At 42.1% G+C, this 11,962-nt stretch overlaps 1 protein-coding gene across 1 annotated transcript; it reads left to right on the top strand.

The window, feature by feature from the left end:
- The first annotated feature begins 455 nt into the window (after positions 1-455).
- On the top strand, positions 456-11,844 carry ssh3 (slingshot protein phosphatase 3). The gene is made up of 17 exons (XM_070962067.1): positions 456-599; positions 1,677-1,839; positions 3,271-3,308; positions 3,424-3,610; positions 5,619-5,734; positions 5,927-5,995; positions 6,688-6,753; positions 6,929-7,111; positions 7,255-7,348; positions 7,474-7,602; positions 7,846-7,892; positions 8,047-8,193; positions 9,134-9,334; positions 9,474-9,648; positions 9,744-9,845; positions 9,956-10,045; positions 10,481-11,844. The coding sequence occupies exons 2-17, from the start codon at positions 1,792-1,794 to the stop codon at positions 10,616-10,618; spliced, it is 1,830 nt and encodes a 609-aa protein (XP_070818168.1). The 5' UTR covers positions 456-599; positions 1,677-1,791; the 3' UTR covers positions 10,619-11,844.
- The last annotated feature ends 118 nt before the right edge of the window (positions 11,845-11,962 follow it).

The raw sequence follows: 11,962 nt of genomic DNA, 5'->3' as shown, positions 1-11,962 counted from the left end.
TGAAAAGTAAGTGAAGCTATCGCAAAAATGTAGTAGAATATTTATCTCTGAAATGTAGTGGAATAAAGGAAAGAATACTCAAGTACCTCAAAATTGTACTTATCCTACTGAACACTCTGAAGTTGTTAAAACTGATCCACTTCAACCAGCTACAGCTCACAGTAATTCATCAGTAATAATTATAAGCAAATATCACAAAATATAACACTGACATTGGCCGTTTTGTTGTTTATTGCTGATAATACTCGTGTACTTATACTTCTGTAAGACTGTTACTGCAGGAGAATTTCAGCATTCCAGTATTGCTATTTTTACTTTTTATGGACACTGCGGATCTACGTACCTCTGCCTCTGAGTTTGCCTGCGCATGACGTCATCGTCCTCTCCCGCGATTCGCTGTCCTCGCGCTCGCTCTCGCGCTCGTGCTTTTGCCGTTTAGCAGTGAACTCTCGTCCACTGGAGCAGCTGCGGCGCTGTGAACTGTGAAGTCCTCACCCTCGACATCAACAGAGGACGGAATAAGGAGCACTCGGTGCTTGAGGAACAAACCAGTTGGCTTTCAAAGCAGGAAGTCAGAGAGGGGACGCAGTCTGGAAAAGGTGAGAAAAGTCTTCTTCCGGAGATTTTTATGTGCTCATGTCGTGGACATTGCGGCTAACGTTATTCGTCAGCTGTTAGCTTGGACAGGCTGCAGTCAGTAACGATGTAACGGAGGCTTGCTTGTGGTTTGTTGCAGAAATAAACCACCGTCTGTTTTAAGGTTGTCAGCTGGATCAGGGCACTGTATTTGCTTACCTTTAACAATGCCGGTTTTCGGCGGACGACCACTTTTTGATAAGACACCTGGGTATAGTTAACGCTACGTTAGTGTATTACATACATGCAACGAGAGGAATTCATGTCACATATAATGCAGGCGTTACGACACCATTCGTACCATGTTGATGGTCAGCAGTCCGCAGACTGCAGAAATCCTTTAAGGGAAGGTTTCAGTGCGGACACTCCTCACAGTATGCTAAACTCCGGTTACTAGCATGTGATTCGTACATACTTCATACTTTAGACACATCCTTATATGAATGACTGTACTGTATAAACAGTCATTACGCCTTATCCAATAAGCACACCTAGGGACTAAATCAGTGTTTTATTTTATTTAATTTATATGTTGTTTTATAGTCTCTCTGTCTTTTCTACCTGTTTGTTTTTAGTGTGTTTTTGTTTTTATTTCGGACCAAATAAAGTTGTGTGGCACTAAAGGAATGCTGTTTTGTTCCTGTATGTGGAAAATGGGAAATATTGTATGGATAAAACCTTTCTATCAGAGTGTATGTAATGATACATCTCGGTATTGATATGAATCCTGAGAATGTATCCTGAAAAATATCATGCCATTTTCTTGAAATTCAACTGAGTAACCCCTTTATAGTTCAAATAACCACATAGAAATGTCTGATTGTATGTGTGTATATATGTATGTATGTATATATGTCTGTGTATATATCCCATGGTATTTTGCAATTTTGCCTATAAACTACTATGAAACAACCGTAATCTGTGCCCTCCATTTCATTGGACTCCCTTAAGTAGGTGGCTGGAGTCCTCACACTCTTCTTTGGGAAACACTCTACTACTATTGGATGTAATCAAACCCAAATCTCCACGTATCATTTCAGAAACAAATACCAGCATTCGCCCCGCCCGTGGCACACTTTAGGCTGAGGAACTTGCAGAGCCTGTCTGAGCTTGCCAGCAACAGCAGGTTTAGTGCAGACATACCTGTACTGTGCGATGGCTCTGTTGACTCTGCACAGGATCCCATCCATCTCCACAGCTCCAGTGAGTTCAGTCATCCCCAATGCCTTGTTGTACACAATCCAGTTGGTCATGTTGTGTCGTATCCCCAGATGTGAAATCGTTTAACTTACGCTTCTCAAAGAGTGATTCAGAACAATAAGAGCTGTTCATGCTGGAAACCTCAAAGGTCTGCATGAAGATCATCAATCCTGATTTCCTTATCACTGCAGTTGCCTGAATGATAATCAGGCTGTTTTGTTTTTCAGTTGTTAACAGTGATGTGATTGCATTGATAGGCTTGCAGGGCAAACATGCCACAGATATAAAGGTCATCAGAGTGATTTAGCTCCTATTTCCATTCATTACAGTGATGGCAGTGTGATTGGATGATCTCACTGCCACTGTAGTTGATAAACGCATACATATAATCATATAAACACTGTCTCATCAGCCTCTGTCTTTAACATTATCTCCTCTCATTCTGTCACTCTATCATGAAGATTATTCAACTTTATGTACAAGGCCTGGCTTTTTTTACCAGTCTTTGTCATTGCCAACTAATCCATAAATGACCTGACTGTGGGTCCAAGTCTCATTTCTTTGCGTATTTTGTCACAGAATCTAATCACTCTACTATCTTAACTTGTGTTCTCTCCTTTTTTTCTTCTTCAAACCCTCATCGTTCCTCTCCTGGGTCCTGCCCACTTCTCCTCTTTAATTTTTTTTAAACTCTGTCTGGACTTGTCAGTTGCGTAACAGGTAATGCTACTGTCTCAAGTTTCTTTCTCTCTGAGCTCTTGTTACTGCTGCTACTTCTATCAATTTTTTTCTCCCTCCCATCTTTTGCATTTTAACTCTTTATATTTCTTATCCTTCTATAATTTCACTGACAGTATCTTTGTATTTTTTTCCCCTCTTTCCTGTGCTTACATATCACCCTGTGTCCCTCTCCTCATATCAGGCTTCCACTGCACCTTATCTGTGTTTCACTGCATTTCACCCGAGAAATTACTGAGCATGTTTTCCAGATATTTGTCTCCACACCTTTTGACAGGAAAAACATCACACACATGCTGCCTCCAATGTTCCCAGAAAGTTTGTCACACTGTTTCAACAGTTAAGTCTTCATCGAGTTAGAAATGGGCCCTTTTGGGAACATTAGAAACCGTGAGCAACGCTTTCCCATATTAATTAGCGTATTATAACTCCAGCATCTGCTTAGACATATCTTTGGATTGTCAACTCTTCTTCACAATGACTAACAGCTCATACCACAGATAATTACAGGCTCCTGGAACATATACAGCAGTGATTTAAAAAACTACAATTCACCATCATTGAAACAAAAAACATTTGTGAGAGGGTAATGTAGGTTTGTACACAAAAACCGAATCATACACCAACACAATAGAGGCTAAATATCTTTATGTTCCAGTATTTTTAATAAGGCTTGTGATTTATTTCATTTTTAAGGATGAAAGCCTCCAAAGAAGAGGGAGACTTCAGAAAAGGTAGATGTACACCAGCGTTGTCTCTGAATTGTCACGTTATTACAGTCCTAACAAAATGATTCTCTGTTGGTAGATTACAGCAGTGTTAGACTTACTGATCTCTGTCCACCTGCAGGGAGAGCTTTGCCCTCGTGAAAGGGGCTGTCCATCTGCTGGAAGATAGCGAGAGGGCAGACCTCAGTGAGGAGAGTTCTCCCACTCCAGCGTCTCCTGTAAAGGAAGGCAATGCAGCATCAGACACTCGCAGCAGACAGCTTCATGCCATGGTCGAGCTACTCAGGCCAGAGGACACCATCAAGCTGGTGAGGCCTTGTGCTTACATGTGTGCTGCAAGTCAAATTCTAAATTCTAAATCTCACGTATAGGTCATAACATCAGTATGCTGAGATTATAATGAGATCGGTTTTACAATCTCAAAAACAGGAATTGCACCAAGGCCAGTGCCAGGATGTCCCGGGGTGTGGTCATAATACCCCTTCTACCACACGGTCATTTCGGCATGCCCTCTCTTGAACTGGCCGTTGCGCCTTCAAAATAATGTTGTGGATTTCCTCATCCAAAACTACACGCGACGCATCGACTAGACAGACACACGTCTCCCAGCGTCTCTGTCGTCACGCGGGACATGCATGGACAACGCGAGATTTCCCCACTCCGTAACATTAACAGCAATTTATTAGCTAACAATTAACGTTATGTAATTCGCACAAACAGCTAAATACTGTAAGGTGTAAGTGCTAAAATACGCGTTTCAAAGTTTACAAGCATAATGCTGCATGGTGTTTGCTAACCACGAGTTCAGTCAGTGATGTTTATAGTTTATGTTTATAGTATGCGTCCTGTGCAAAAGTCCGAAAAGACGGTTTAAACTCATTGACGCGTTCAAGGGACGTACCTTATAAGTGCCCGATGCTACACGCTGAACAATGTTATGAGTCGGTGTTTAATTCGGTGTGTATCTGGTACACTAACCAGCCCGTATTTTAGTGAGAAATCTTAATTTTTTAAACGGTTCGCTTCTCATTCCCATTGTCGTTTCCCACTAAAATAGCGCTGGTAGGGAGTTGAGGCGACACAATGCAAAATGTTTACAGACATACAATTCAGCTTCATGGGTTTTATTGATGCTGAATTGACAGGTGTAAAATTTTCCCCGAACGGTGCAGGGATCTTCCGTTCATTTCAAATACTGAATGTACTTCTTAAAATGTTTTGTCACCACTACAGAAACACTAGGTACTGTAACTGCTACCGTACACCAGGGCTTGTTGCCCCCCTTTTAAGCTTCCCTTTAGAAGTAATATTAACAATTATTCCCCCAGAAAAAGCGTATATATCTCTGTATGATACGATGTCCCTTTTCTGTCAGCTGCTGTGTGTCTGCAGTGAGTCTAATGACGAGAAGAGCTTAGTAGTCTTGCCTTGAGTGGTTTCTCATTGGTGTGCTTAATATTGAAGTATTTAAGTCTTTTGTGATGCTCCTATGATCTCAGACTCAAATGCAAATAGCTGCATGAATGGTGAAACTTCTTCAGATTAACCGTGATCATCTTTAACCCATTTATAGACTTATGGACCAAAGTGGTCTTGGCCCTAAAAATGGCTTAATTCCAGGGCTGCAATCTTCTAGCATTATAGGGACCTGTTGAAACAAACGCATGCTTTGATGCATATGGGCAACACTGGTGGCTTTGCATGTTTGAGCCCATTACTACAAAGCAGTTTCTTCCTGATGCTTTCCAAAACATTGCACTGATCTTTGAGATTGAACAGTAAGTGTTGCAGGCAGCTGCTGATTCATGTCATCTCTAAAATATGAAAACATTGATATGGGTATTCCATCACACTGATAATCATGATGGGTAGTCCATACAGCAAGAATAACATAATGGCAAATTGCCATGCATTAGTTGTGGTATTTGATCAAAGAGGAAAAACTGACTAATAAATGAGTGATCAGTCAGTCATTGTAGAACATAATGCTTGCTGTAGAACATGGTCATTTTCAGTTGATTGGTTCAAACATGTAAAATGAACACAGGTCGGTCCTTTAAGTGGACTATCGCCAGTGTCTGTGGCTCTCTGTAACTGATTTGATTTTCCCCGTAAGGCCAAGAAAAATGTTTTGCACTGTGTGCAGACAAGTTTATTTGGTTTAATGGGTAATTTCAGACTTGAGAGGAAACTGCAGCACATTGCATGTAAAGTACATTAATATTATGCGCCGTCACTGCTCTTACCCTTCTCCTTTCTGACTCTCACATCCTCCTGCCTCCCCGCTGGACTCGCCCTCTGCACTCTGTCATACAGGCAGTGCAGTTGGAGTCCGTCAACCAGGTCAGAATCAGGTATCTGATCGTTGTCTCCACCCTTGGCAATAAAGAAGAGAGCATCCTGCTGGGCATGGATTTCCCCAGCTCAGACAGGTGTGTGTGTGTGTGTGTGTGTGTGTGTGTGTGTGTGTGTGTGTGTGTGTGTGCGTGTGTGTGTGTGTGTAACCAAGATGCTGGTGTACTGTGAGCACAAGATGAGTTCAGTTTATCATTTCTGGTTAAGCTGCGATTAGTCAAACCAACCACCTTGTCATGTGTCTCTGTGTCCTCCCTGTCTCTTTGCAGTGATCAGTGCACCATTGGCCTGGTTCTGCCCGTATGGAGCGATACACAGGTGTATCTAGATGGAGACGGGTAAGAAACATTTTAAAAAGGGGAGTGAGGATTGAATTGCAAAAGCACAAGCAGAGTTTGTGAGGCTGCAGCACAGACGGTGCAGCCTGATGTCTGGGATTCTGGCCAGAGATAATGTGAATGAGTAATATCTCTATTTATGGAGCTGAATCATTCTCCATTAATTACAACTGCTCTTATCACTCACTCACCCTTACATAAGCATGGAGATCATGCATTTTTGCGGTGAAATGAAAGCAAAGCATGTTCGGCTTCTTTCTGCGTCAGTACAGAAAGGTCAGTGGCACATAAATGTGGCAACTTCATAGCCAGAAATGCACAGAGGAGCATGTAGAGAAGGGCACTTTGAATCTGAGACTGAGCATCTCTAAATGCAGTCGGGCTAACACGGTGTGGTGGCTGTGCTGTCGATCTGCTATCACACAGGACACTTTGAGTAGCTGCCATGACACCAGCACGTTCACCCTCATCACACCTCCAACTGTGCTGCATTCTCTTTTTTCTCTCTCTCTATCCCTCTCTCTATCTCTCCTCGCATTTTCATCTCCACTTTCTTCACAAGAACCATCATTAATTTACACTGAATAAGTGAATGATCTCTCTCTGTTTGTACAATAATGCATCTTACCAGTATTGCTTTCCGGTTTCTCTCGTTCTCCTCTTCATACTCATTTCTGTCTTATTTTCCACAGGGGTTTTAGCGTGACCTCAGCTGAAGAGATCAGAATTTTTAAGCCCATTTCCATGCAGACCATGTGGTGAGTGAAAGTCCTGCCACCCAATGTGTTAATGTGATAAAACATTAATGGCACCCACCACATCACTCCCTGAAGTACTTTATTAACAACTACATGATTTTGTAGCCTCTTTCTGACATTTTTAATGTCCTCAAATATACATAATCTTCTGCCCTCCCCTCTCTTCTGCTATAAGGTCAGTGCTGCAGGTGTTGCATGGCTGCTGTGAGCGGGCAGTCAAGGCAGCAGTAATCCCAGGCAATGGGCTGGAGTGGGCCCAACACTACCACCAACACATCGAGTCAGACCGATTCTGCCTCAACGAGTGGGAGGCCATGAACGACTTGGAGTCAGTCCGCAAGGACAGTGATGGACAGAGGTGAGGAAAGTACCAGACCTCAAAACTCTAGTTATAGTTGCAGTGTTGTAAATGAGAAAATAAAATTAAAGTTGCCTTACTTCCTTATTGCCAGTGCACACAAATGTAAGCTTGTAAGTTTCACTTTTTTTTTGTACGGGAAGCTCGGCAGACAGAACTTCCAAAGAGGGGCTGATCAAAGAGCACCTGAGAGACATCATGAGGACTGAAGACCTGGACCATCTCACGTCTAAAATGGTAAAACATATGGGCAGATGTAAAGAGGAAGCTGGCTTGCATGAGGTCGGAGAATAACTGAGGAAAATGAAATATGATAATGTATGTACGTCTGTCGAATTCTGATCTTTCCTTTGCCTCTTTAGGTGCATTCTGCTCTGGAGACTAGGATAGGCTTTGACATGAGACCCTTCAAGGAATACATTGACAATGAGATCCTGGTCACCATGGCTCAGATGGACAAACCTTCCAAAATATTTGACTACCTGTACCTGGTGGGTGATTGTTCAGCTTCAAAGACCGTAATATGCTTTATTTTACCATGATGAGAAGCCTTTCTTGGGCTTAAGTCAAGAAACAGACGGAAGTGTGCTTTCATCATGATGTTGTCATGTGAATATAACTTCCCCTTTGTGGGAGCTCTGTGTTGACTGCGATAAGGAAGACGACTCTTAAGGCCTTTTCCTTTTTGTCCTCCATGGCCACGATTCAACCTCATTTCTGTTATCTGGTTTCAGGGCTCTGAGTGGAACGCAGCTAACTTTGAGGAGCTGCAGAAAAACAAGTCAGTGTTTTCACCTGCAACGCTTTCTACAGCTCTATGTGTTGTTGTTTGTCTCTATTTCCCATGGTCTCATGACATGGGTAACACACAGTTGTGTATTGTGCTTTGCTGAGTCACAGCTGTGGCTCTAAGTTAGTGTCTTTATGTTTTTCAGTGTTGGCTATATTTTGAATGTGACGAGGGAGATTGACAACTTTTTCCCAGAGTCCTTCACTTATATGAACATCAGAGTGTACGATGTGGAGGCCTCCAACCTGCTCTCTCACTGGACAGACACATACAACTTCATCAACACTGCAAGGTATTCATTAAAGGGCAATTCCGACATTTTAAAAACTGTGCCCCATTTTTCCATATTTTGTTCTCTCAATGTCGAGTAGGTACAAAACGTTTTGGAATTGGTCCAGTAGATCTCCTCAGCCTAGTTTAGAATAACAATCTGAGCCTGTCAGTGGCACATTTGCCTACAAGGATTACGCTGCCAGCTGAGGCGATCTACTGCACCAATTCCAAAGCATTTTGCACTTAGTTGGCATTTAGACTCCAAAGGTAAGAAAATGGGGCCCAGGTTTAAAAATGTCAGAATTATTTAGATTTGTCCAATTAGACATTGAAATCATATCAACGTCAACTTGTTTCATGTGCTCGTGACTGGTCCGATTGACCTGAAGCTCAGTCAGGATGAGAAATGCGCACATTAAATCCCCTCATACTACATTGTGATTAGAGATGACAATGCTGGATGACCCTGTGTGCACTGTTACACAGACAAGTGCAGATTTTCTACAATCTTTTCAACCTTAAAGTTTGATATTTTGGGAAGTACACCAGTAGACTTTCTGATGATTGATACCACTCTAACATCTTTCTGCCAAATATGAACTTGGACCCACAAGATGGTTAACTTGGCACGAAGACTGGAAGCAGAAGAAAACAGCCAGCCCAGCTCGTGCCAACAGCAACAAAACCTGCTTACCGGCACCATTAAAGCTTACTACTTGCTCTCAACAGTTGCCAGGCAACCAGCAGAGACACTAGGAAGTGACTGTTTCTGGCCAAGAAGTAGTCCCAAACACAACCCCCCATAAAACTGTTAGTATGATATCTACAAACTCAGACTGAATGATGAAATTCCTGCTTTATCCAAAGGGAGCATAGCCGAAAAATAGTGCTTTCCTATTTTTTTATGACCGTGTCAACATGTGCCTCTCAGAGCCTCCCTTGATCTCTTTGTATTGCAGGGAGAGTGGACAGGCGGTGCTGGTGCACTGTAAGATGGGCATTTCTCGCTCTGGGTCCACAGTGATCGCCTATGCCATGAAGCAGCAACACTGGCCTCTGGATGTGGCATTGGCCTACGTTAGAGACCGCCGTTCCATCGTCAAGCCCAACGAGGGCTTCATGAAGCAGCTCCAGACCTACAACGGCATCCTCAATGCAAGGTCAGACATGGTGTTACGTCTAATAGAGCAATCAGTTGCGAGGCCCGATGCACCAAAAACATTGTTTGCCGCATTCTGTGACTTTTTAAAGATTGATTTGTGGACTTGGATTGTGCTTTATGTCCCCTCATCATTCCAGCCAGCAGCGTCACAGCGCACTCTGGAGGCGAAAGTCAAGAGACCAAAGACAAAAGTCAATTCATAAGGAGGAGGGAGGGGAGGAAGGAAAGCTAGACGAAGAGGAGGAAGAGGAGGATGATGAGGAACTTGATGATGAGGATGAGGAAAGTCCTGATGAAAAAGATGAATCAGGGGTAATCAGTGACATCAGTTGTATTTTTTTTTAGCTCTTTCAGTCCTGCAGGTTTTTTATTTGCCTTCATTCTTTTAATCTTCCCAAACACACCAGGTGTTTGAAGAGCCCACCACCGAGTCAACCGCCAACCAGGGACCCAGGCAGACAGAACCACCAGCAGTCAATCCTGTGATCACTGTAAATGAACCAGACAAGGTGAGCAGCTCACTGCATCGGAAGCTGCTTATCATCACGCGTCGCTTGATTTTCATTGAAATCTCACTCCTTCACTGTGTTTCCTTTTTCTTTCTCTGTCTCCTATCAAGGTCTCTCCAAGTGTCAATCGCAGTGGACGGATGAACCTCTTCTCCCTCATGCAATCCATTAGTGAGCTAGATGATGAGGATAAAGGACAGGTAAGTGAAGCTGAGGTCCGATCTCTCTTCTTCTTCAGCTGTTGCACACACTCAAATGGCTGATTTCTAAGTTGACAAAACTTAAAGGTGCCTCGTGTTGAAATATTTAAGTAACTAGTTCGACTTTCATTCCGTTTGCTGTTTCTTCTTCTACTCTCTAAGGTTTAGTTTTTACTCTTAAATGTAGTAGTACTATATTCAATTTTGACAGTTGAAGTTATTTTCCATTTTTTAAAAATTCAACTTGACCACCTTTTTAACAATATTGCCCAAAAACTGAAGATACAGGAGACATGTATATTTCAGAATCTAGTTTCAGCTTCTTCTCCTCGATTTTAAGGTGGAAAAAAACTCTCATAATTGTAGTTCATTGCCAGTGCTCATTAGATTTCACTGTTGGATAAGCAAATTCTCTACTTCTTTGCTCTATCAAAGCTGCCCGGCAGTCCGAGGCGGTCTCCAGGGCAGCGGAGGCGTAGCCATGGCCGACGGGGTCTGACTCAACAGAGAGCATGTGTGGATGTTTCACCTGAACCGCGAAGCCTGCAGGATGCAGGTCAAAGCGACACCTAAAGAGATCGAACACATGGAACAGCAGGGGGTTAAGAGGGGAGAGAGACCTACAGAGGGTGTTGGAGGAAAAAGTCCTGCAGGAGACAACACTCAAAGGAAAGTGTGCTTTGCTATCATGCCAAGGTTTTTATACACTGATACGCTCTGGCTTTATATTTGAGATTATTTAGATGAAGGTTTTAAATTATGTTTTGCAGGTCTTTCATTGCATATTTCAGAATTGTAATAACTGCTGATAAAAGGAGCCTGCTGCAGTATTTCAGCACCAGTGAAACCAGGATGTCCAACGGATGAAGTGATTATTATTAGTGTACACTGTTGTATTATGTTTTTTCAGGTGTTTTTAGACCATATCTTACTACATACAGGTGTACCAGCCTCCCTCCATGTAGCAACCTCCCCTGTTCCCTCCTCCATTTTTAATCTCTTGCATCACCACTCCAGAGGTGCTATCTATGCAATTACTGTTCTCCTTTACTTTTTCACTGTACATATGAGGCTGTCGATGGAAGGTTGACAGTTTTACAATTCTGATTCCAAAAGAGTTGAGACACTGTAAAACACAACTAAAACAGGATGTGATAATATATTTAATGTTTGACCAGTTCAACGTCATTAAAAAGCCACCTCTTTGGAACATTCCACAGGTAAACAGGTTCATTGGTAACAGGTGATAGTATCATGACTGGGAATGAAAGGGCATCCTGGAAAGGCTCAGTTGTTCACAAGCGAGGATGGATGAGTCGGTTCACACATGACTTTACCACGTTCTGTTTTACAGTGTTCTGACTTTGTTGGAATCAGGGTTGTAAATGTGTTTCATACTCTCTCATTAGAAGATGTAACATTGTTCACAGATGGGAGGATTTCACTGTATCCAAACTGTGCATTACGGACCAAGTCAGGGCCAGTTTTATGGCACACAGTTTGCCAAACAATGTATTCCAATGTGCCAATCAGTATATTTAATGAACAGTCTTTAACATGCCAGTATGTTAAGGACTAGTGTCACCCATTTTATTTGTATTCCCTCTAAACACCAGGGCCCTGTGAGTGCCTTCAACCTGAGAATGAAACACGGCTCTATGACTGATGTTTTTACTACGACGTGGTGGCTGTACCTTCTACGTGTCTTGTACTGTTTCTCACTTGGTTTGATTGCAGTATAAATGTGACTTCCCCTGGTTTTGCATGTATGCATAACGCATATATACATATACATATACATATACATATACACACACACACATATATATATATATATATATATATATATATATATATATATATATATATATATATATATATATATATATATATATATATATATATATATATACACAC

This window comes from Chaetodon trifascialis, chromosome 5 (genome assembly GCF_039877785.1).
Source record: "Chaetodon trifascialis isolate fChaTrf1 chromosome 5, fChaTrf1.hap1, whole genome shotgun sequence".
Taxonomy (NCBI): domain Eukaryota; kingdom Metazoa; phylum Chordata; class Actinopteri; order Chaetodontiformes; family Chaetodontidae; genus Chaetodon; species Chaetodon trifascialis.
Note: the sequence above shows the minus strand (reverse complement) of the source record. Positions and strands in the feature narration are given on the sequence as shown.